Raw genomic sequence first — 26,777 nt, 5'->3', positions numbered from 1 at the left:
AGGTTAAGATTGAACACAATTATTTGCTTATTTGTCCGGGTTTGATTTCTTTTTTACTTTCCTTGAAATCGACACGCATTTTACGTCAACTTCAAGAATGACATCTTTGGTTTCGTGTTGCATGATTTAATTTTTTAGATCGAAATCTAGCAGTACTCTGAAGTACAAATAGCTTCTACAAACAAGTTCTTAGAGAGAAACATGAAATGCAATGGTTATTCTAAATATAGTAGAATCAACATGAGTCTTTTTAAAGAATGAAAATATATTAAAAATTTTAAAACGTCATGTTGAACCGTTTGTTTGTCAAATAGAAACCAATGTGGTAAAAATAAATCAGGAAAAAATATTTTCCATAACTACACACGGTGGGTCAACGTTGTCTTGCCAACGCCAACTAAATGCCAATGAACCAACCATGCGCCAACGTTGGTCCAACGGGGTATGTTGTCTGAGAAGTGTATACACAATTTTAGAAAGTTTTCGAAAGTTTTATTTTAACCTGTTCAAAAATAAAACAAAATTGGCCTCAAATGATGGTAACAGTCTGTTGAAGGGTTTGTTGATGGAGTTTCCGATCAATTATTTACATCGATCTTTGATGAGGAGTATTGTCAAGCGTTGTCCTTATCAGTTTCGCTTGCGAAAAACGTGAAGTTAATTTAGGTTCATCCTGTATTTTATATCTGCGTTTTAATGCTTTTTGTCTTCATTTGTAATAAGAAGCAACTTAATTTTACTTTACATTATCTTGGGCCATTTGAATTAATTTACTACCATTTTGTTTCATTAAACATTTCATTATTTAAGATTTGCTGCGGTATTAAAAAAATTCAAAATGGCTGCCGACGTGTTCGGCGATCTCTCGCTCTTTGATGAATTTGAAAAGGACAGGTCATCGAACGCATCTTTCATAACATACGATATAACATCTGAAGGAACCGAAGACAAGAGTAAAATTCTGTTTAAGACCGACGCTTCAGATGACGATTCATCCTCAGAATCCGATTCAGAATCTCAATCTGAAAGTGAAACTGAAAATGAAAATAGATTTGTCGTGCCTGTTGATGACGAAAAAGCTGATAACGACATCGTCGAACATAATGCAAACAAACCTACAGCATTCAAACTTCAACACGAACGTATCCATCTTAAATTCATAGACAGTAAAACATGTAGAACAACAATAATAGGGAGGTCAGTCAAAATATGAAGTATATAGAAAATGTACAAGTTTATATTAGTTTGAAAGAGCCCAAGAAATGTAACTTACTGGTGCAAAAATTTTTAAAATCGGTCAAGGGGTTCAAAAGTTATTACAATTTAAAGTTCAAAATTTTGGTCATTTTTCTTGCGAAGGCAAAAATGTCACATTTTGGGCACTTCTGTGGCCCACATAAGTCAAACAGGTAAAGAAATTCATACATTGTGTCTTAATCATTTAAATAAAGCCATTTCATACTTTGATTTAAGCCATTCAGGAAACTTGTATCTTAGATACAAAGAAAATTACACTTTTTTTAAAATTGGCAAAAAAACACTTTGGACTTAGTTTTTTTTTGCTATGTGTCAACAGCATCGTGAATTAAAATGCCATTTTTGGATATTCATATTTGGAAATTGGAAGGTAGTAGAAATCTGATACTTTGCTGTTCTTTCAAGAGTAATCCATTAAACAGAAATAAATAAACAAATATTATGTCAAAACCTCTGATTTGTTTTTCATTGGAATCAGAAACACTGCGACAGACCCCCTTTTTTTTAAATGTGTTTTTTCAACAAAAAAATACATTTTTGCTTACTAAGAATTCAAAAAAAATAATTAATTTTTTCTGTCACTTGTTTTGTGTGGCAATAAAGTTGCTTGACTTGAAAAATCATGTTTTTTAGCTCAAAAAAATTTTTTGAGGTCGAAAATTTACATTTTAGGGTAAATTTTAGAGCTATTTTCAGTGGAAAAAATGGCGAAAGGTCAGACAAAAAAAGACATTTTGAATTTAAAAGCAGTTTTTAGCACATGACAGTTATTGTTATTGTGATTAAATATGTAAAAACACATTTTTATCAAGAAATAATTGAATTATATTTAAAAACCAACAAGCAAATGTTGAAAAATGGGGGTAAATCGAACATTTTTGAAAATTTCAGATTTAAAAAAAAACCCGTATATTTATGCTTATATTGATCAAAATATCAACCTACCATATACTTATGTGGTACCATTTTAAAGCTTAGAATCTAAGCTATCACATGAAGATACTTTCATCTTATTTTGCTATAAAATGTTTAATGTGGATGAAAATTTGTTAGGCCTATACCTTAAATGAAGCCAGACGATAATCAAAATAAACATACATTTTTGCCGCAAAAAGTGGCAAAATAATATTATATCAAGGTCTGGTCAATTCTAAGATTCCTAATGTAGTCTTGTAATGTTTTCTTGTTTAAATAGGGTCTTTTAACATAATAATAATCTCATTATTATGTTAAAATTGAATAAAATTTCAAAAACAAATGCTGTTTTCCCAAGAAATTGAGAAAATTTTTATGAATACATTGACTTGAACCAATGCGCATCCTTTCACTATGGAACTTTGAAGCCCTAGCTGTTTCCTCATGTGTACTATTATGTACATTAAATGATAATAAACAAAATATCATCATTTGATTAAGTTTAATGAACTTTTCGAAGTTTCCATTTCAGGCCAGAAGGGTTTCTTCACCAGGATCTACTATGTCTGCCAAATCTACAAAAGAGATTATGTACATAAGGACATTACACCTATTAACATCATTTACCTTATCAATTTACTTACAGTTAGTTTACTTTCTATTAAATCATAATCTGGTTTGCTAACAATCTGAAAAAATGTAAAACTTTATTTGATATTGGTTGCTCACAAAGCGGTTGACAAAAGATGTGGCAAGGAGTTAAAAACACCAAACTTCCTTTTCCAGAATAATTATCTTCATTTCAAAACAAGAAGATTGTTTTATACGGTTATATTAATGTTATGTTAAAAAACTTAATATGAATAATTTCGCTGCGTGATCCGTCTGGTTCTTCTATCAAGTGTTGAACTCTCTTACCAATCAGGTTATCGGGTTCAGTTGTGTCTGGAACTACCCTACTTACTGTACCCCACATGGTCCTACCTCAGACTCGGCCCATATTCGTCTCATAGCATAGCCCACTATGCTGCTCAGGCCATCTGAAATAAACAAGTAGTGGAATTCAATGAATATGTACTGTGAGGCAGTTTTAAAGCAGAGTCTAAACACAAAACTAATCGACAGTTCTTGTAAGTAATATATGATTCAAATGTAAATGCTTATTTGTTACCATAATTAAAAGACTCAAAAGTTTTATTATTAAAATAAATAAAGCTACTAAACTAAATCAAAGTATAAAAACTAACTTACCATGAATTCAAAACATCTCCAGAACTCAACAAAATGAAACTAAAATGATGAAAAACAAACAGAAAATAAAACTAAATCATAATAAAATTTACATCAGTGTTTACTTTTTATATGACAAAATAAAATAAATATTTAGGCAGCCTGCTTACTAATACTTTCTTCTGAAATAAATCAATAATTAGAAGAAAAAACATAGTACAAGTATGTTTCATATACATACAACAAAAGATTGGTATTATGAGTCAATCAATGTGATCCTAAAAAGGCCAAAAAATATTAAACCATAAATTAATTAAAATTAAATGATAAATAATGTATATTACTAGGATTTTAAACCTTTTCCAAGCAATTGTACATGTATATGAATATTAAATAAGTAGAGCATCTACAATCCTCTAAAAAATGAATATGTAAGTTAGCTGTTAAAAATTGTACATGAATATATAAAGTAAACTTAAGAAGATGCAGGTCATATGTAAAATATGCAATTGCCACATATATAAATCTCATCAAATAACTTCTATTTATCAAGTAAAGTACAAGCAGGGCTACATGATAATTGTTCTAATAAAAATCATAATTAATATATATTAACTGATAAAATGAAAACCAGAAAAAAAAGTTGTGTATCATTTGAAGAAGCAATTTAAGGTTGATTTTTTTTCTACATATGATAATTTTGAATAAATAAAACAGTTAAAATAAATATAAAGAAGGTTTATGCTTAAACATGTGAGTTTCATATAAATTGGGCACTACATATAAATTAAAATTGAATTGTCAAGGAAATTAAATGCAATATGTGCAAATTCTCCCAACCAATAGAAAAAAATCAAGGTAAAATACAGAGACTTCCGATAATATAGGAAAGTCGATAAAGTCCGAAAGATTTTGAATGGATTGCAATCAAACGTTGGGAGAATTTACCTCATTACATATTCATCGTTTAATAAAAATGTTATGGAAACATATTCCAACTAATGCTAAATGAGAGTAATCTTTTTAAATCAGCTCATGCAGAATCAAACGAAAATCAGACCTTCCAAGAAGGTGAATATAGTTTTTAAGCTTGCAGATGATAAAAGGTCATTCTAGAATTTGACCTTACGGAAACAGGGCGATTAGGCTTATATTAGACATAATTTAGGTACTTACCGTAAGTGATTGGCCTCCATGGCCTAGGTCCATCGTTGTCTGCACCACCAGTCAAAAATCCGTCCAGAAAACAGTCGGTAAAAGGCATTTATCCACGAGTGTTCGAAAATCTTAACAGAAGCTATGGCGGATCAGTAACATCCGGTTAGCAAGAACGATAACCGGTCCCGCTTTAATTTTTGTGAAAACCACGCCCTGACCACCCTAATATCCAATCGATTCCGCAAGCTATTATTGTTTTTCTTCTGAAACCAGGGTTACGGATGGACGCAGAAAGGATTAAATTTTCGGAATCCGACTGTCAGTGCATTCCGGGTACGCAAAAACTATTTTTTTTCAACATGTTTTTCCTTAAAATGACGTAAAAAATATGTTTTGTAACCAAAAAATTAGCCTGACAACCGGATTATCAAAATTGAAGATATTTCCAAAAATTTAAGCCATAAATGAAGAAAATCGGTCCAGTAATAGCTTGCGGAATGAATTTTGAAATAGGTATGATCTTTGACACATAGTTTTTCAGGCGGCCATTTTTCTCAAAGTATCGTCACTTCAAACGTTTGTACCAAATGACCATCAACTCCAATAACAATGAAAGTTGTATATTTAGAAAGAGAAATGTCTCATCTTCAATTACATATATTTTTATTGTCATGCAATGGATTTTTAACCATTTTCTAACGTGTTAAAGTTGACTCAAAATAGAGAATTTTGCTCTCGCAAGAATATCGATAAACGCACTACCGACCTCCCTAACAATAACATAACATGCATTTTTTTCATAGTTCTTGGTAGAGATTCCTCATACTTTGAAAGAAATAATTCCAAATCATCTTCCAAATATACAGAGGAAGATGTTTACAACATGCTGGAATGTTTTATCCACAACATATTTGTCCAGTGTTGTGGACGTGCTTTTCAACAAACGGTCGGCATTCCAATGGGAACAATTGTGCTCCTTTCATGCTGACCTTTTCCTTCACTCTTGTGAGCCTGACTTTATGGCTGATCTGATCAGAAAGAAAGAATATTGTTTAGCGAGATCTCAGTTTCCCCTATATAGATGACGTATTATCTTTAAACAATCCTAATTTCGGGCATTTGATTCATCGCATCTACCTCAAAGAACTTGAGATAAAGGATACTACAGACACTGTGAAGTCAACCTCATATCTTGACCTACACTTAGAAATCGATGGTGAAGGAAAACTATTGACCAAACTTTATGACAAACATGATGACTTTTCATTCAAAATTGTCAACTTTCCTTCATCTGTGGCAACATCCCGTCAGCACCTGCTTATGGAGTGTTCATATTATAACTTATACATTATGCCAGAGCTTGCCAAACTACGCAGACTTTTTGTATCGTGCTAGAACTCTAACAGGGTTATGTTGCAACAAGGTTAAAGTCATCACTACAGAAATTTTATAGTCGTCATCATGATCTCATGGATCATTATGGTGTATCCATCTGCACCATGAAAACTGATTTTTTCAACGGGTCATAGTTTTCCTTTCCTCGTTTGTCTACCCCGGACTTGACTTTTTATGAGCAAATCTGTGGGTGTTTCTAGAAAAGCAGAGGAAGCTTACCCTACCGGTGCACCTGGTCCATGCTCCCATGTTTATGATCTGTCAAAAAACAAGGCTGCTATTACTAAAAATAGAACAAAGGAGTTTTCCTCATATATCTCCAAAACTGTTAAGTTAAGCCAAATTTTGTCAATTGCTGAAATGATCCTTATTATAAGGCCACAAAAGTCTCATAGGGATCAAAGTTGCCTGACAACTCCATGGAAGAGTTAGTGCCTTTGGAAGGTGAAAAATGACGTTTTTATTTTACAGTTTTCAGCCAATATTTTGAAAACTACGATACATGGAAAGAAACTTTCCATTGCAGAAATGATCCTAATGGTAATTCCTACCAAAGTCTTCTTGAGTCAAAATTGTTGGACAACTCCTTGTTAAATTTATTGCCCTTGAAAGCTAAAATACAACCAGGTGAGCGATTTAGGCTCCTGGGAGCCTTTTGTTTCTTGCTAGCTGACTGAAAATATATTGCAAAGATTTCATTTTTTATTAAAGTGATGATCATTTTAATATAACATTGTTGACATAATGAATAGTTTACCTCTAAAATGTTTGTCTTAGTTTAAAGTTTATTTTTATCATGATTTCCTTGACTTAAGACAGGAAGCAAGTTTAAGAAGTTTGCCAATTTAATTGATTCTACAAGGTAAGTAGGTGTATTTATAATGGTTTAGTGGGGTGTTAGGCTAAAAAATGAATATGTGTGTTTCTGGTAACCCTACTGACCGTAAGTTTTTGTGCCTTTCATAAGTTTTTTTTGGCAATTTTTGACAAACACCATTATAGTTTTAACTGTCTTTGTCATTTAACTAGTAAAAAACCTTTGAAAAAAAAACGTTTTGCCAACCTACTGACACTAGTTTTTAACTGTGTATTTGCAGAAACGCATGTATTTTTTTCTTGGCCTTATTTTCTATAGGTAACTGCAAAAGTCTCAATAGCAACAAATGTATAGTTTAGTCTACAAAGGAAGATTCACAGTACTTTAAAAGTCCTTATCTGTGGTTTTGTTGTGGCACATTTGCCTCTAGTATTGTGGTTATAGGTTCAATCTACCATATAAATAAGTCACTAGGAACATAAAAATAACAAAAAATACTCTAAAAGCTCTGATAAACTGGTATTTTTTTAGCTCACTATTGCATCTAGATTGTATGCTCACATGTCATACTTCGTACTAGTGATGAACATCTGTACAAAGAACATGATTTATATTTCAAAGGTATTTCTTGCTACATGTAGGAAATGTATTTATGCAACTTCACTGACCTCATACACGTACATGCACAAATACATATTTTCGTACAGATGCACAAACGTATGTGTACAATGTATGTTCATGTACTTGTACAATTGTACATTTCATTAACACACCTGCATCTTTTGTGTCGTATCATGGAACTCTGGCTTAAATGTACATTTGTACTTTGCATATGCAGTTTTGAATTTTGTTTTTTTTTTATATGTTTAGGGTGAACTGTCATGTCCAATTCTATAAATTTGTTGTTTCTGGATTTGCAAAATTTCTCATCACTCTGTCACTCATTGAAGGCCAATTAAATGACTTATGTTGATCTTTTCACAGTATAATAGTGTTGTACATTGTTGTCTTTAATAACATATACACTACTCACACTTTCGTCTCTACGTATACATACTGTTCAGACTGGTTTATAATTATATTACATGTTTGATTATTTCAGATGTGTGCCTGATACAGAAAGTCCGGCCTGTCAGATTATATTCCATAACAATAAATTTTCAAGGTACAATTAGCAGTATTAATGATTATGGTAGTTCATGGTTCAAATTATCATGCATATTCTGTTAAGTGTGACAAAATGAAACATATACTGATAAACAGCATTATATTTCATATGATAAGAGTATGGGATGGTAATGTAATAGAAACAGTAATCAAAATTGTGTACAAATATTTTAATATAGTTCTTTCCATATCAATTCTTAATACATTTTTTTTTAACTCTTCTTGGATCATAAAATTAAATTGTTTTTTTTTTATACATAATATACTGTGTGCTTCATTTATTTCATTTGATAAAAATTTAAGAAGTTGATGATATATCAACGATACTATATTTCATCAATGTCTTCTTGTGTCTTTGTTGTTCACAGTATGGTCATAGAAAGACATTCAGTTCTGTAAGGATTTTAAATGTAAAGAATCCTATATTTTAGAGAGTATTCTATTATGTTAAAAGTCCTAGTTTTAAAGAGTGTACTGATAAGACTATCATGTTAAGAGACTTTTTAGAGTGTATGTATCATGTTTTATTTAGTTATACACATATTTCAGGAGAGTTGCCTAGGAGGTTAACCTACATTTATATTATGTTCAGAGCCCTAGTTTTAGGGAGTCCTAATCCCTCCTCCCATAATAACGTTTAGGAGGGTAACCTATTCATTACATTCTCACAGTATTTTTGCACAAATAATTTTTTTCATGTGAAGTTCATGTTAAACCTTGATTAACATTAAGTTCATTGTAAAATGTTAACATGGATATCACTTTAAATGTTTACATGAATTTTACATTAAATTGACATTAATTTATTGTGAATGAAAATTGCCTGTGTAGATTAACACTTAAAAAATCGTGGTAGGTAATGCTTTAATTCCATTATTTACTTTTTTACAGGAAGTATAGAACCTACATAGAGAACTTCCTGTCTGGATTATTATATAAGGAAACATTTGACAGATCTCAGCTGCCACAGCTTGATTTAGAGGTAAACAAATCTTGAGACAATTAAATAAAATCTACAACTTCTTGTCTTATACCATTCTCAAAGTGTTAAATCCATTTCACACTTTTAAAGTGGAATTTTGAGACATGTGGATTCTCTTTTTTAAATCAAGAATGTTAGCAGCCTTTCTTTCTGAAGCAGTAAATAACTCATTTATTTGGAAGCATTGGAAATGTGTAGATATTTATAAAATTATGTTTGGTATTTGTATCATTACAATCTTTGTATCCATGGTAAAAATCCTACTTTTGGATTTTATATCATTATATCATTTCATGGTAACTTCATTGTAGTTGATTAGCATACATGTAGTTAATATATATGCACTTCTGTGTAGAAAATTCTATTGTTCTCCCTCAAGCTTTATGACAGTATAATATTGACATCCCCACAGTTGACTAGAAAGGGTCTATAAAATTGATGATTCCATATTTAAGATTTTCTCAGTTAGTGTATTTTCCATTTTTTAGCCCAGTACTTTAACCTGTGTCGATATTAATGAGAAGTTGACAGCTGCTCAGAGGACTAAGTCCATGTGGGAATCTCATGCAGTATGTATGACTAAAAATTCTGGTAAAACTTATTTTGTTCAGATTTTTTTTCTCTGTTTAAAAATACAGCGGCTTTTCAGTGAAACAATGGTAAGATTACTAGTTATATAGTATTAATTACTGTTAGAAAAGGAAATAATTTATATCTACAGCACGTAAACAGTTATTTAAGATGCATATTTCAATAGTCTTGGAAACACTGTGATGTGTGTATAACTCTGTGTTAAACTTTGTAATTTTTAATCGGATGTTTGGTCTGAGAAAGTTTCTATTCTTATTGCACCAAAAGAAATTTTACTGGTCAGCACTTAATTGAAGTGTTATTAACTCTGAAAATATTTCCATACATTTGGTCCAGACCTTTGTGAACCTGATAAGGAGTAGTTCTTTTAACTGATGTATAAATAATGGTCTCACCTCCATTAATTTCTTCTTCACACTTTTCTATTTTACAGATAATTGGATGTTCACAGTTTCATCAGTATTTCCTGATTGATACAATAGGTTGGCCATTAATCAATCTGAATCCCTCCCTGACAGATAGCTGGGAGGTCCCAAAGTATCCTTTCTAATGGTAATAATGATCTTCTGTCTTATCATAATACTGGTAGTAACAAGGCCACAGGAAAGAAATGTAAAATCAAATTATTTTGTTTTCTTAAAATTTATAAGTGCCAACATTTCAAAGATAATTATAGATTGTTTTATCTATTGATTAATGAACCTTTTGTCAAAGTTAATGAGGTTCATAACAATTATTGATATTTTGAACATCAATTCATTACAATATGATTGCTGAGGAAGCAACAGAACTCAATTGAACTGCAAAAAGAATATTTTTTTTTGTTTATTTAATCATACAGAATGTAGGTAAATGTATATAAATGTATGTATGATCAAAGCAATTCATATACCATAATATTTATTTGGTAGAATGATTCTCTAAGTATTGTACATGTAATAAGATCCAATATTGTAGAGTAGCATTGTAATTCTCATTAGATATCATCATACTTATTGATTTTGCAATTAGTGATAACGCTTGTGACAAGGGTCTAACTTTTTAAGGATGTATGTCGCTGTGATTGTATTAAGAGTTTTCCTAAACCTACAGATTTGACCAGTGTTTCTTTGATCCCTTACCATATGGTGGTGATGGACCTAGCAGAGGGGGGAAACCTGAAAGGTGAGAATTGGAAACAAAACAAGTACTATTAATGTATACATTTTTGCGGATTATGTCAAGTGACCATATTTGTGGGTGTCAATTTTCCAGGTTTAGAAAAATGATTTCTGGTACATAGTGTTAAAAATCAATTTTGCTGGTACTTTTTTTTCACGCTTTTCAGTCCACCACAAAAATAGGAAAAAATTAGTACACCATAGGAATTTAGTATGTTTACAGTACTCTAATGCGATATTTAATATAACAAGCATACAATTCTCACTGTGCCTGTCTGAACTACTAAGCAAATTATGTTGGGGTTTGGAAATACAGTTGTTTAACAGGGTCAAGGTAGGTGTGTCCATGTGCACCCTGGTGGACCAATCTAGATACTGTCTAGTATTACTGGATTGCCTTTATTCATGCCATTCCTGATTGGTCAGAACATATTTTAGAGTATGCTGTGATGGCATAATGTTATGAGAACAGAAGTTGAATATCTGAATTGGTCAATTGAATAATTGAATTAAAGAATTAAGTTTACCCCTCCCACCTACATGTAAGTTAGATGATATTCATTGAAACAGCAATGACTAATTGAAGCTTTGTGTATGTCCATCTGGCTCTGCTATGTTTTATCAGGTAAACTCAATTTCAACTGTAAACTGGACACAAAACTCCTAGTACTACACAGTTATCTTTTATTGCTTGGTACATGTATAATAAATCAAAATTTACAATAATTAAAAAAACTTATTGCTTGTTGCCATAGTTTTCTATCTTACATGTGGCTTGAGTGATTTGTCTACTTACAGTTTGGATACAGCTATTGAAGATTTAAAATTAAGTTTTAAAATTAGATCATTAGATTATCTGTATGAGGCACTTTTTTAGCATCCCAGCCAACTGCTCTAAGCAATAATCATGCACTTATTGGAATAAGAACATGATCTAATCATTGCTATTTTTCTCATATCTCTTGTTTTAACTATGTATGACTTTCAAAGAACAAGAAGATAACTAAAGGACACAAAGTTTTTCCATCAGATCCATGTAGAAAGTAATTTTTGATGGTACTTTTCTAAGGTTTTCCTATATAGAACAACACAGGGTACACACTTTTTCTGTTTCATGACAGTACAGCTTTTAAAAAATATAACACTGTCATAAAATGTTGTGATGTAATTGTCTTTTACTGTGTTTTACTTGAACAAGAACCAAAATGACAAATTTGATCAGTTGCCACCAATAATATTATTTGTGTTTATTTATCCCTGATATAAGGTGGTTTCCCTAATGAAAGCTCAGTTTGTCAAAAAAATGCTGAAGAATTATCCTAAATAAGAGACTATTTCCCATTTCATAGTTAAAGGGTAGGCTATGGTGTCTCTGTTTAAAATTACACTACATGTTATTAAAAGTTTATGACTTATCTTTTTCTTGATATGCTTTTTAAAATTAATCATTTTATCCTCAAATATTAATTTTTTTTTACTGTTATTCCAAATCTCTCAATTAAAAAAAATGATGTAACAGTAAATTTTCCAATAAAAAAAATGGATGAGGCAGTTTTGAAAAATGACAATATCAATGGTCACATACAAGTGTATGTTGCTCTGAATATATGTGTTGTTACATATTTACTCCTTTTGTTTAGGCCAAAGCCAAGCTGTTTTAATTGTGGTGGTGAACACATACTCTCAGAATGTCAGGAACCCAAAGATTTCCAAAGAATCAAGAAGAATAAATCAGAGTTCTTAGATAAAAGTTCACAGAATCAGAAACTTACTGGGTATGTACAAGAGCATTTCATCATGTATGTTAACTTGTTTACTTTTAAAATCTTGTATGGTTCAGGGGCTAAAAAATTACATAATGAGCTGATGATTTGGATAAATTAAAAATAGAAATGTACAAAAATCCTCAGTGAACAAGGTATTGGAATAATTTAAGAGTTTAGAAAATAATTTGTAAAACTTAATACTACTGAGGGGTTTAGTCATGCCAGCATGGCTAAGGGGTATGGTTAGTTGGATATCAAAGTCGAGGAAACTTACTAACCCCCTTAGTTATGACAGCATGACTAACCCCTGTAGTAAGGGTGAATTTTATTACTTTTTTTCTTAAATCAAAACTAATTCCAAATTCAAATAATACCTTGTTTATGAATCCAAGAACAAAATAGGATCTTGTTACACTGAAAATGGTTTTATAAAATGTTAGAGTTATCTTTCTTTGTATTAGAATAAGACTTGTTATTGGATATCAAAATGTCTGAAAGTGACTGAGTAATGTTTGATACTGTATGAAAAATCAATCATTTTAAATTAAGATACAATAATATGTGAGGGAAAGGTTTGAAAATTAATACAGGTTGCAGATACAAACTGATTTATTGAAGAAAATGGTTATTGCCCTTCATATTTACATACATAAATTTAGTCAGTATTTTTCTAAAGAACAAAACATCACAGAGAGTTCAAGAAAAAAATATGAAGTTTATAATTGAATAGGAAACTCTTTGGAGTAGAATACTTACTCTTTCTATGAATTTGTAGGTCACGATATCATAAAGATGAGGTTGATCCAAGATTTGCTTCATTTAAACCAGGACAGATCAGGTTGGTTAATTTAATGGAAATAACTGGAATATGTAATACTTGACCTATTATACTTTTGATTTACTGAAAAGTGTACTTTTAACATGATTGTGTATGTTTTTGCAATAGCTTCACTCAATAATGTTTGATCATGGAAATTTGCTTACATGACTTTTTTTTTACATAAATCTGTGAAACCTCTTAACAGTGGGTTGCAATTTGAATTTCTAAGAATGTTGAATTATAATGATACTTGTATCATACTGTTGCCCTTGTTGCACAAGATGTGAGTGTTTACTATTAAATTTCTCTTGTTTTGTCTTGTACACATTTTTGTAAATTGAATTGATCAATATGATAGAAAAGTGGTAGAAGAAAGGGCTAGCTAAATTCATATAGATGTACCATTTGTTTTAGTACTACACCTAGTGATAAATGATAGACAAAACTGTGAAAGTTCCACTTACATAAAAAAAAGTTAAAAAATTTGATAAAGCCAACTCAAAATAATTTGTTTTCTCTGGCCTTTTAATTTTTTATTGATGCCTCATTTTACATTTTCATGATCTTTTCAATAAAATAATAACAAAAAGCCTATTCAGTTTGAAAATAAGATTCTAGACAAATCTGACAAAATAATACCCATACTCTCTTTCAGTGACAAGTTAAAAGAAGCTTTAGGGATATCATCTAAACAGATTCCTATATACATCTATAGAATGAGGATGTTAGGGTACCCTCCAGGATGGTTGGAGGAGGCAAAAAAACAAGTCTCAGGACTGATGATGTTTGATAAGCATGGTAAAGGTAGGTCTCTGTCTGTATTACATGCTGTTAATCATGAAGATTTAAAACATTAAAAAGTGAAACCTTGCATAGTTTTCTAAGATAAAATAAAAAACATCAAACAATAGACTAAATGAAGCTTAACCATAAGATCATGCCTTGCTATAGTCACCTTATATACATGTACCTGCTCACAGTCACATGCTTTGGAAGTATTATTTGTTGGGTACCAATTTTCGTGGTATTCGTGGTTTTGGCATGCCACAAAATTTTGTTCCCAACACAAATTTCCCTTTCAAGTTTGTGATAGAGCTGTCAAATAACAAATTCAAGAATCTACGAATTTGCATTTTATTCTTAAACCACAAAAATTGGCATCCTCGAATAAAAGTACTTTCACGGTAAGTACCAAATACACTGTCTCCTATTATGTCTGTCCTTGGCTGCCATCCTTGCTGCTGCCTAACTGCTCTAGCCCATTCGTGATCTCTCTTGCTCAGTAGAAATAGGCCAACCAACTTTTCTTTTTCATACAGAATGCCAAGTCATTGTTGCATGCTTTCGTGACAGATTAGAATGCATCATGACAGAGTGGTAGTTGACCAAAAAAATTATTATGAATGGGGAAGGGTACACATATTGATGTGTCTGTGTCTTTTTATGATGCTAGTGCTGATTCATATTTTATTCAGTATTAGGGAGTCGTACTGATAAAATCTCTTTGTTCTTTTAGTGCAGTTAAAAACACTGTTCAATACAAATCTCTGTAAGTCAGCATTGATATAATTACAGCTGTATTTGAACCTAGGATAAGATAAAATTAATTTCCAAAATTCAATTCTAAGATCTTTGGGTCTTAAAATGTTTAAATACCTTGATTTACATTTTTTTTTTGGGGGGGAGGAATGTATGTCTTGTTTCGTTTTCACCCTTTAGTTTATTGTTTTATGCTACTTGAGTATATAGAGGCAACTTTTTTGCTGTACCTGTGTATTATGATGTTCTGGGGCCTGCTCAAGCCTGCCCTGTGTTGTGAGGATTTCCTCATAGTTCATTGAAGACCAATGGGTGACATTTGGCTGACATTTTCATCCTGTTGGGGTTTTTGTCTCTTTGACATATACACCGTACCTATTCTTGATATATGTATATGATGTAAAATTTAATCATTAGGGAAATAAAATATTTCCTTTCATTTGATCAAAACTGTGTTTATTTGTCTTGTTCTGGTATTTTTATTGCTGCAGATACGTCACACGTAGGCACTACATCACAAGTTCAACAAATTTAATATAAGTTTAAAGCTAGTGGTAACTACTACTGAAAAAATTTTGTACATGCTTTTCATTTTTACATTAACAGAAGTAGACATTGCTGGTCAGAGTATGGAGGATGGTGAAGTCAATGAACAAAGGATACAGCCTCGTAAGTCATTTCTCTGTAGATTAACATAAGGTGCTACCTAATAAGTCATTTCTCTGTAGATTAACAAAGGATACAACCTTGTAAGTTATTTCTCTATAGATTAAAAAAGGGTACAACCTTGTAAGTCATTTCCCTGTAGATTAACAAAGGGTACAACCTCGAAAGTCATTTCTCTGTAGATTAACAAAATGTGCTACCTAGTAAGTCATTTTTCTGTAGATTAACAAAGGGTACAACCTTGTAAGTTATTTCTCTGTAGATTAACAAAGGGTACAACATCGTAAGTCATTTCTCTGTAGATTAACAAAATGTGCTACCTAGTAAGTCATTTCTCTGTAGATTAACAAAGGGTACAACCTTGTAAGTCATTTCTCTGTAGATTAACAAAGGGTACAACCTTGTAAGTCATTTCTCTGTAGATTAACAAAGGGTATAACCTTGTAAGTCATTTCTCTGTAGATTTAACTCAAGAGTACACCATTGAGACACAAAAAAAAGAAAAAGAGAATACAACCTCAGCATTTTAAGATCAGAAGTATACCATTGCAGTTAATAAATTTGAACATTATGTTAACTTCCATTATGTCAGTAGTTGAAACTTATTTTCTGAATCTTTTATTATTGAAGTCACACAACAAAGGTTTGGAAAAGGAAAAGATTAAAAACATCTTTATTTTATGTATACATAAAGTTGGTAAAACTCTAAAATTATCTTACATGTTATTGACCCTGGTTTTGTGAATTTCACAATACCTACTTTGATAAAGCTTGTAAATTATGATAAAAATAAACAATGGAATTAGTCATTTATTTGAAGCTTTAAGAAAATAGTTCTAATACTTTTCTTCTGTGTTTGTACCATTGTCACACAAAATAACCTAAGGAAGTAAAAAAAAAATAAAACAATGTTTCTCTTACAAAAAATTACATCGCATGTTTCATATTTAGAATTTTTGCCAATTAATTCTAGAGTTATTTCCCTTAGATTGTTGACAAACTCCAAATTTTGACATTTTGTTGACATTAGAGTTTCATCATAACTATAGTTGACTTATATAAATAAATACTGACATGTTGTATGTTTGTAATTTCTAAAAATAACATGAAATTTCCCTTTATTTTTTAATGATTATTTTAATATTTACGTTGTATTCGTGATGTCTCTATTGTTAGTAAATACAAAAATCCCTCAATATTCAATACTTACACATACCAATCACTGATTTGTTACAATTATCTTCCTCTTTACATTGATTTGGTCCACTTCCTCTATGTTTTGATAGGGTTGAGACTTAGATGATAACATCGTCATATACCCCCACTTGCAAAGTGGGTGGGGGATATAAAGTGATAGTTTTGTTTTAACTTTTCCAAAAATAGTTTTGTAATATACCATGGCATCTTGGTTCCTCTGATTACTCTGTGAAGGATGAGTATAAGATGTGTTAAGAATGAAGATGGTTCATATTCATTAAAACTACAACCACCTTTAGTTTTAAAATTGTTTAGGGCTGTTCCATTTGAAAGATATGAGTTACCCGTGGAAGGCACTTTTTCACCAGGGGAGTCATCTGTAGAAAATTTATTGATGTTTTGTATTAAACATGATTAATTTGTCAAGAGACCAGAGCTGTGAACACCCACCCATATACAAAGATTAAAAGTGCATTCCTCTGTCCCTCACATATTTTACTGGAACAGCCCATAGTTTTAAAAACAATGCAGTTGATTTTGAATTACAGATTTTAGAGACGTCATGAATTTGATAATTGTTTTGTTTAATTAGAAATGAATTAAATGATTACTGTGTTGTAGAAGTTTATTTTATATTGTAGCTGAGATAGATACAGATAAAATAATAGAATATCCAGGTTTTACCATAGAACTTGAAGATGACATGATTGATGTGAGTCTTCTATTGTAGAACTTCACATATATTTTAGGGTGTAAATTTTGCCTCTGGGGTTACAGAAAAAATTATACATTATTATTATTATTATTTCATGCAACTTGAGATTTGACAAAAGATGTTTTCGCTTTAAAGTTAAAAGTTATGGTTCATGATTTGGTTTGGAGGTGAATGTATATTCTTTTCTCAAAAATTTAGATTTGATTACAGAAAGGACTATTATAACATACAAGTACATGTAAAGCCTATGTTAATTGTTAAACATCATCAGGTTTTTTTTAACTATGAATCACCTCTACTATTGGCATGGTATAAACTAGTAGATTGGTATTTATATTCCAGGAGCATGGTGACTTTGACTTTCCTCCACTGCAGCAACATCAACTGAAATCAGCTCTAGTCCAACAACAACAGATGAGGGTAAATAGATAGAATCTTATTATGTTCTGTTTATTGTAAACCAACTTATTTTACCTTCATGAGCAAGAAATAACCATGAGAATTACTTATTGTGATTAAGCCTCTCTAGAATATTATGGCTCTTAGAGTGAGTGTTTGAAGTGAAATCAGATTAACATCCTAAATTGATAAATTAAATTGGTATATAGTAGCTGGTATCCATTCAGTACTCTTAGATAGTAATACAAAGATGTTAACCTCTGTAATTGTACAATACTGGAGACCCATTTAAACTTCAAAAGAGAGTTACCCTTTTAATAAATTGTAAGTTCTAATTAATACATTGCTATATGTTATGTAAACAGTAATATAGAAAAACCTACTTACTAAAACAACCATAAGTAATTATTCACATGATTTAGATGTTAGATAAGTCCAAATACTGTAGTTATATCCCATGATTTAGGTATAGAAAATGTAATTAAAGTAACACTTCTTAATTTACATTCTTTATAATTTGTATCCTTCACATCTTAAACTGGCTTTGTCAGTTGTGAAAATAGTGGCTGCATGCGACAAGAACTCAACAAAATGTAAACTAAGAACCAGATATTCAACTTTATAGGCTAATTGTTTCAGTGGGTACATGTAGTGATTCAGGAGAATGTACCCTATTTAGAAACTCACCATTCAGGTGTTTAACTTTGCAGTTTCTGTGTTGACTCTATGACCTTTGACAGGATATTGACTCTTTCCACAATACCTATATATACAGTATGTTAAAAATTACAAAATGTAGGATTTTATAGTTCGTTATAGTGTAGGGTAAACAGGTCTATTAAACAAAAAATTCTATCATTTGCAGGATGAAATGAAGAAGAGACAGTCAGAGTTTGAGGAAGAACAAGTCAAGAAAAGAATGAAAGTAGAAATAGAAGGGGCTGATATGGATTTAGAAGGTAACTTGATTCATCAATGGAAGCTTCAACTTGAGACAGAAAGAAATCCCCGTCTACCTGACAGGGGATGCTTGTGTGTTCTAATGACATTTGTAGATTTTCTATGAGTTTTGCTTATTTCTTCTTACAAATATGAAGATTTTGACCATTAAGGTAATAACCTGAAGCAAGTATTGTGCTAAATTGTAAGATACAGCCATTGTATGTATTTTGTTTCAGTAATGTTTTTCAGTTGGGAATGTAAAAAAAAATGTTTGGTTTTGAATATTTTGATATCTGCCTTTTATTAATAGTTGTGAAACACATTTTGTATTGAATGAATGAAAATGCCGAGTTCATGGAATAATTTCTTAAAATATTTCAGATGAAGAAGGAGCATCCCACACAAATGGTGAATCACGTCAACCATACAGTAGTTCTCCTGTAGGGAGACGCAATAAAAAGGGTGGTCCCCCCTTACCTGGAAATCCTCCCTTACCTTATGACACTCCTCCTGGGAAACCACCATTACCTGATGGAACTCCACCTCATACACCAGAGGAAATTTTCCGAAAAAGAAGGCATGCATTACCAGGGGAACCACCTTTACCAGAAAACACACCTCCTGGTAAGCCTCCTTTACCCAAAGAGACTCCGCCCCCTACACCAGACATGCCGAGTCCTATTCATCGCCAGTTTTCATCAGCAAGCTCTAAATCAGAGCGATCACAATCTCCAACAATAGAAGATTTACAAAAGCAATATGAACTAATACAGAGTAAACTTGCTCAGGATGAGGATTCACAGGAAGTAGATTTACAGGTTATTGATAGTGTAGGGGAAGATGAAGACAGTGTTAATGATTCATCTCAGGACTCGTTTAGTGCTCAGTTAACTCGCCAGGGATCAACAACTTCTATATTGACATTTGGTGAGCTGGGAACAGGAAGTCCTTCTAATTCACTTCCTGGTACACCTGTATCTAATCATGAATTTGAGCTGTCTAAAAATAAGTCCATCTCAAAAGACTTTGGTACACCTATTTTTATGAGGACAATTAGCAAGGAAAAGTTGCCTGATGCTTCTAGTTTTGGAGAAGGAATTGAGGATCATATACCATTTGAAAACTTGCCTGACTCAACGGGCAGTTATAGTAAGATGTCAAAATTAATTGATAAAATCAGGAGCAGAGTTAAAAGGAAAAAGTGAAACTTGTGGTCATAATTTTACAGGTCATGATATTTTTTAAGGGATAATGCTGCTAAGTTTAGTAGAAATGTGTGCCAATAGAGTCTAAGTTGATCTTCATGTAGAATGTCTATAATTTGAATTACATATTATAGCTGTAGAGCATGACACACTCTACATAGTTCTCTACATTACAGATTGGAATTGAACACAGGACCTCTGGCCTTGTAAACTGACACTTTACTAAGTAACCAGTAAGTCATCCTTTACTGAGGGGACTGCTATTTGATTCCTGTCTGGAGCTGGTTTGATTTTTGTAAAATGCATCATACCCTATTGGTAAAATAGCTACGTTTTTCCCAAGATAACCAGTAATATTTTTTTACTGGAGGTTGAACTCTCTTGGCACCCATTCCTCCTATCACATATACATATAAAAACTTACTAGTACCCAGTGATGGATCCAGAGATGGTGTAATAAGGGGTTCTGAGATATTTTTGGTCAACTTACCCAAAATATGTTTTGAAATATAATTATTTTTCCAACAAAAGGAGAGGGTTTCAACCTGTCGACCCCCAAATGGATCAACCACTGCATCCATACACAACAGAGCATACAGATACAGGGTACTTATACTCTCCATATTGTCTGAATATAGCTGAAATATTGCTGCTCGGGCGTTAAACCCCAACAAACATGTTGTTATCCTTAGGTTGGCTGTAGAATAATTGGTAAAATAGAAATAGGACATATCAAGTTTATTTGTAGATTCTTTACTTCTGATACCAAAACTATAGTCTGAAAACCCAATCTCATCTTTTTGTACAAAGTAATGGCAGTTTTGAAGTCAAGGCAGAAAACATCACAATAAGCCAGCTGATAGATATGATGTTCTGTTGAGATGTTCAAAAATGACATAACTGTCTATCAGTGACATTGAAATTATCAATGATTTTAAGCATCAGTGCAGTAGCCAGATAGAAAAATTTCAGGCAGTAAGAAAAATGGAATATCAGTTTTAAAGTACATGTATAATATAATGTGGACTATCAAAATAAAAAAAAAATATTGATTTCGTTTAGTGAAGTATAACAATAATCATTAAATTTTGTGCTTCATTAGAGGTAAATTAGTTGAAGAAATAAAAACTAAAGAAAGAAGATAGTGAAAAACTGTATCTTGCTATTCTTGTGTATAATGAATTAAGTGGCCCCACTTACATGTACCACAAACATTTTACTACAGCAGAAGAAGAATCTACAAACATCTTGATTATGGCCTCCCTTTAATGTTAACATACAGCTGAAATATAACGGTATCAAACATGAGGAATGGAAGTATGTCTTTTTAACTTTTTATTACAAACTACAAACAATGCTATATTAGTTATATACATGGCAGCTACATCACACACCATACTGATACAACAGTGTAGGAACTGACTTTTGGTTAAAGAAAAACTTTTTTATGTAGGGAATCGCACACACAGACATTTATCAGTCATATTATATCACTTCACTTCTACTGAAAGTTTTAAACATTCATAATAAAATTATAAACATTCTTCTTCTTCCTTTAATTGTGGGGATAAAGAGCTTACACCTTGCTGTAAGGAACAGTTTTAGTACCCTGTCCATACCCAAAGCAAAAGACAGTAGAATTTATTGTGACCCATCCTGTTACCTGGGGGTTGGTTTCCACAACATTCTACTTAGACCTTAACAAAACTTCGAGTTTTTTAGGTCAAAGGTTAGCATTTCTACATTAATTCATTGGAAAAATAATGATTATACAATTTGACTGTTGATTAGCTGGACTGAGTTTGATTAAACTTGCACACATGTATATGTAAGTCTTGACTGACAATGAAGACACCTAATGAATAAGATTAGACTGGGTCAAAGATCATATAAAGTTCTTTTAGGAAATCGACACCTTAAACAGTGAATAAAAATGTCATATCACTTAAGCCTGTTTTATTATAAATCTGTTAATAAAAAAAACCTATGTAAACAAACCAAATATTTAAGTTTATACATTTCTTGTTAAACTAGAAAATTGTTTGCCCTGTCACAATGTATAGGAACAGTCTCATATACCAAGAAATCTTTTTTATATTTTGATGTTTTATATTCAGTCAATTATATTGGTTCCCTGTGCATGTGAGAAAAGAACACATGTATTGGTCTTGTTGAGTCTGTAAAGTTTTTATTTCACATCCGTTTCTGTCTTCATCTTCTAACTGGTTGATCCCAATCTGAAAATTAGGAGAAGTTTTTTTACTTGAAAAAGTGAATCTACATACATGTGCCTGGCCATCTTACAGTAGCTGCTTTTATACATGCATGCTACATTAATCAGGGCCCTGGATGAGTAATCCCTATAAACAATTGTTATTCTGAATAGTTATTGAATTCTCACCGATCGGTGAATCTTTAAAAACAAAACATTGAAAGTAACAAGGTCTTTATAGTCTGGTTGGCCTGCATATGGCTTTTAATTGTACCGTAGTTTTAGGGACATTAACTTGAAACAACAAAAAAACCTACCTCTAAATCCAGTAAGATGGAAGAAGAAAAAACCTAATCACTGCTAACGTACGTCTGATCTTAGAAGTGTTTCTTGGGTTATCTCCTCCTTTTTGTAGCTTATACCGTTTGTACCGTTCATGGAACAAGTCCCCGACTTGTTGGTAGAGTCTCCCAAGTTCTAGTCCTATCTTATTAGCACACCTTCCCATGTCCCTACATCCCTTACACGCACCCATGGACAGTCATTGGCTGGAAGCTACTGTAGCTTTGTTGCGTATTATCTTAAGGTACATGTATAGTTAATACGGAGAATATTTTAACGACAGAAAGATAATAAATGGCCTAGTTAAGGTACATGTATTTTTTATCAATAACATACGATCTATACATGTACATGACCATTTACAGGACAACACGTTTTCTGGATCGTCCTAATTGGTGGACGGGAATTCAAACTTTTACAAGTAGTTGATAATTTTGTAACATAACACATTTTATTTCCAAATCAAGTGCCCTTATGGAACAATTATGAAATAATTCAATGTTCCATTGGGTTGAAAATCAAAAGTAAAACCGTATATAGTATGATATTATAAAAAAAAACAACTGGTACATGTACATGTATATACACCACTACAATTTCGCCGTTACTTGTTTTCGTGCATGGTTGTTACTCCAGGGTGGTTCCAGGAATATTAAAAAGGTACCTGCTACACAAGTGATCTACTACCATGGACTAAACAGTGCATTTCTAGGCCCAGAATAATGGTGTCCCATCGATAGATTTATTAATTATTGATCAGGTGTATTAATCATACCTATACCATGCTAAATGTATGTTGCTATGCCTCACTACTCTAACAAGAACATGAGAATTCTATTTTTAAATCTTATGAGATTTGAAACAAATCCGTGGTTTCCCGGTTTTTAAATTGATTCTTACGTGATTGATTTATTTGCAGTAATTAAAGAAAGTGTACATGTACGTCTAGTTCGGTTATACGTATAACGTTTTAGACATTTATAGCGCCATAGTTTTTCTAAAGGGATCGTGTTAAAACAGCAACCATTTGGGGTTTTTTTTCTTGCGAAAAACGATTTTTTCCATGACAATTCAAAAACATTTTTTTCTTCAAGTATACAGTTAAAGATGTGAGTAAACAAACCATTTTATTTCCACATTGCTAAAGACAAATGATTGTTTTCTTTAAAGATTGGAAACTAACTTTAAAAAGAAAATCCACTTTCCCCAAGAAAACCAAATGGTTGCTGCCCGAACAGCCGAGCAGTCATATTTTTTATGTATATATTTTTTTTCAGAAATGCGTAATCGATATCAAACCATTTTTTAGAGGGATGACTTGGATTGCGTTTTGGTGGGTTTACACGTCTTTAAATTACATTAAAGCGGTCTGTGTATTTACTTTACCATGTCATGTTTATTTTCCGATTTCATGTCAAATTTAGGTCAGTAGTTGTTGTACGACTCACATGATCGTGATTAAGATAGTTACACTTTATGACAGTATATTAAAAAAAATCAAAAAATAAAAGAAACATATGGACCGTTTTAAAAAATTCAAAAAGGCTAATTGACTGCACATTATCTCTCTGTTATTTTCATTATCTCGTGGTTGCCTAACAGATACATTTTATAAGGCGGAATTATCGCCGTATTCTACTTTGAAGAGCTGTTTATTAATTTAAACGACTAGAAGTTTTTAAAAAGACACATGTGAAGGTTTCTGTGTTGTGTTAGATGTACCCACACAAAGTTGTCCCGTTTCCATTAACGGCTCGTTTAAAATGTAAAGCGGAGCAGCGAATTGATTTTGAATTTTCCCATCAAAGGTAACGCAAGATTTTAGTGACGACGTCTAATTTCCACTAAAATAATTCATGCGCTGAGAAATTCTAAAGTTCCGCTAAACAGATCCTTGAGGTCAGACATGTATTTTCCTACACACCATAAGAATGTAAGCTTAGCCGAGATAACTAAGGTGAAAATCGGACGCTTGCAGTCTTGAAGTGGGATTTTACTTATCGACAGAACTACAATAATTGTCAGCCTCCATAGTACATTAATAAACAGAAAATGGAATATATACACGGAGTTGATATAAGTGTTATCTATGGTTAATTTTCATAATGTTTCTTTTTCTCCAGTTGTTTAGAGTTATGACATACTTTGCAAAAGAATGTAAGATTCATAAAACTCATTTTTAAATTATATTTTTTGTTTTTGAATTAAACAAATGCACACAAGTATTCAAGAAATACAGAATACAGAATGTTTAAATATACATTTATTATAGTAAAATTACTGCGACACAATGTCATTAACTGTTGTACAGGAGTGTCTCTCTTTACGTATTCATAAAATGATATTCATTCGTTCATGTTGAATTATCTTCGGTGATACATGTAGTTTCTTTAAAAGTCATTTTTTGATAATCGTTATCCAATACGATTTTCCTCTCCATTCATCTTTTCAATCAAGAACCATAGCGACTGCTTTCAGAGGTGGCCTGCAGAACACTTTCGACGATTTTCGCACCATTTATTTTTCATTTGTTTGGATTGAGTAGATTTGGCAGTTTTCATCGTTACAGAACATCCAGGGGCATCTGCAATATAATATAAACATTGGAGATGTGGTATGATTGCAGTAAAGAACAATTAAACTTCTTCATATCACCATACGGTCTTCAACGATGCACAAAAAACATACTTCAGTGCGCATTACACATTTATCTAACATAAAAGTAAAATTGTAAAGTAATCCGTTATATATTTTTAATATATATATTAAAAACTCGAACTAACTAAATCGATCGATCACAGCCATCCTTATAATAAAGATTACAGTTGCTTACAAAAAAATACACTAAACAGCCTTACAACCTTACAGAGGATGGTTTATGTTGTATATAACAATGAAGTGGACGAATTTTTAACATTTTAATTTCCTTGTCCCTCTAAAGCTGTGCCATTTTTAGAAGTGATGGTATCAGATATAAATAACGAACGGCCCATATGGCGCAAGATCACATAATACAACATCTACTGAATGAATTTAGTTTGATATAAAAATATATATTTACCTTGGTCCTCATGTAAATTCCGTCATCGTGTAGAACAGATATATCATTCTAAGCATAGTCCTACAGTTTCCACTAAATATTAGTTCCAGAGATCTCTTCTGGGGCTGGTTACTATGACATGTACCATTGAAGTACGTATCGGCAATATTTCGGTACACCTCCCCAAGCTGCGTGGGAAGTGGGGACTGTATTATGGCTATCTCAGTCTCCGACATGTATCTACGCCTAAACTGCGTAGTTTGTGTTTTGGTCGCCATTTTAGTTGTTTATGTTCCTTCTAACTTGATGGCTTCCGTATTTATAATGGTGCTTGACACACTAAGCTGGTTATTAAATAGATATACTTATCAGAAAAGTCTCATGACCCCATACAAGGTCAGACGGACCAAAAACCTGTAATCATTATACCCTATCTATAGAACCTTCCGTTTGTTTGGTTTTGGCTTTATTGGTCCATGACAATATACGTTTCTTTTTTTAAAATATCAGATTTAATAAGTCATAAATATATAACAAAGCCAATATGTGAGTAATACTATCTTAAGTCCTGGATTCGGATTACGGGTAAATTCACTTGACATTGAGCCAATTTTATGCTTTTGATAAATATTGAATTGAAGATTTAATTGGTTGTAAAACGATTACAACCACTTGTCTATGTATTGTTCAGGTGTTATTATTAAACTCTATAATTATTCATTTCCTGATGTCATCGAGGTACTTATAAGTAGTCTAGGTCATTGCTTCAAGGTCGTCTTTAAATTTGACAGAGATAAATGATTAGGTAGAGTCAGTGCGGTTACCACCTACAGTGCTGGTGAAATCATCAATGATATTGCATTTTATGTCATTGTCACTAATGACTGATACTTATTAAAAGAATCATACAAGAAAGACTATTGTTATGCAAATCATAGAATAGAAAGTTTGGTTGTTGTATATAGCTTTCCCTACATGGACTTGCTCCTATACTACCGGACTGCATATTTGATATTGTAAGCATGTCCCTGTGCCTACCCTCCTTAAGTGATGCCTACGAATTTTGTACCCATTTCAAACTAATATTACCTTGTTGTTTGCATGAAAACATAATAAGATAATAAGAACATTACCAAATTTTGTTGAGCAGTCTTTATAAAAATCAGGCAGAAGGTGATTCATGCATGTCAGAAACCAACTGAATTCAGTTTTATTTCTTGTTCAGAAACAGTTACTGATCACATGTAACCTGTTTTAGTTTT

General features: G+C 32.0%; 1 protein-coding gene and 2 long non-coding RNA genes across 5 annotated transcripts; 1 reads left to right on the top strand and 2 right to left on the bottom strand.

Moving 5' to 3' along the window:
* The first annotated feature begins 820 nt into the window (after nucleotides 1-820).
* Nucleotides 821-25,059, top strand: LOC148608630 (uncharacterized). The gene is made up of 15 exons (XM_088543622.1): nucleotides 821-1,142; nucleotides 6,775-6,817; nucleotides 7,875-7,937; nucleotides 8,831-8,921; nucleotides 9,410-9,490; nucleotides 9,946-10,049; nucleotides 10,605-10,676; nucleotides 12,313-12,447; nucleotides 13,214-13,276; nucleotides 13,914-14,062; nucleotides 15,404-15,466; nucleotides 17,302-17,372; nucleotides 17,718-17,795; nucleotides 18,640-18,733; nucleotides 19,098-25,059. Exons 1-15 carry the CDS (start codon nucleotides 839-841, stop codon nucleotides 19,919-19,921), a joined length of 2,235 nt encoding a protein of 744 aa, XP_088399748.1. The 5' UTR covers nucleotides 821-838; the 3' UTR covers nucleotides 19,922-25,059.
* Nucleotides 2,162-5,330, bottom strand: LOC148608631 (uncharacterized). Of its 3 annotated transcripts, XR_015914875.1 has the most exons (3): nucleotides 4,579-5,327; nucleotides 3,424-3,462; nucleotides 2,162-3,212 (listed from the first exon to the last, which is right to left on the bottom strand). It is a non-coding gene; the product is annotated as an uncharacterized LOC148608631 (long non-coding RNA). The 3 variants fall into 3 exon arrangements; XR_015914874.1 differs by having other exon boundaries at nucleotides 2,162-3,462; nucleotides 4,579-5,330; XR_015914873.1 differs by lacking the exon at nucleotides 3,424-3,462 and having other exon boundaries at nucleotides 4,579-5,328.
* Nucleotides 24,721-26,201, bottom strand: LOC148608629 (uncharacterized). Its single transcript, XR_015914876.1, has 2 exons — nucleotides 25,537-26,201; nucleotides 24,721-25,059 (listed from the first exon to the last, which is right to left on the bottom strand). It is a non-coding gene; the product is annotated as an uncharacterized LOC148608629 (long non-coding RNA).
* Nucleotides 26,202-26,777: the final 576 nt, after the last annotated feature.

The sequence above is a fragment of the Perna viridis genome, chromosome 9 (assembly GCF_037379345.1).
Source record: "Perna viridis isolate PV_CMFRI_1.1 ecotype Kerala chromosome 9, ASM3737934v1, whole genome shotgun sequence".
NCBI classification, from domain to species: Eukaryota; Metazoa; Mollusca; class Bivalvia; order Mytilida; family Mytilidae; genus Perna; species Perna viridis.
This window is presented reverse-complemented; position numbering and strand designations above follow the sequence as displayed.

Excerpts from the sequence above, each read along its gene's own strand:
- LOC148608630 (XM_088543622.1), top strand. The coding sequence starts at position 839 with ATGGCTGCCGACGTGTTCGGCGATCTCTCGCTCTTTGATGAATTTGAA. Across the intron at positions 8,922-9,409 it reads TGCCACAGCTTGATTTAGAG|CCCAGTACTTTAACCTGTGT; the intron begins GTAAACAAATCT and ends TCCATTTTTTAG. Across the intron at positions 15,467-17,301 it reads TGAACAAAGGATACAGCCTC|CTGAGATAGATACAGATAAA; the intron begins GTAAGTCATTTC and ends TTTATATTGTAG.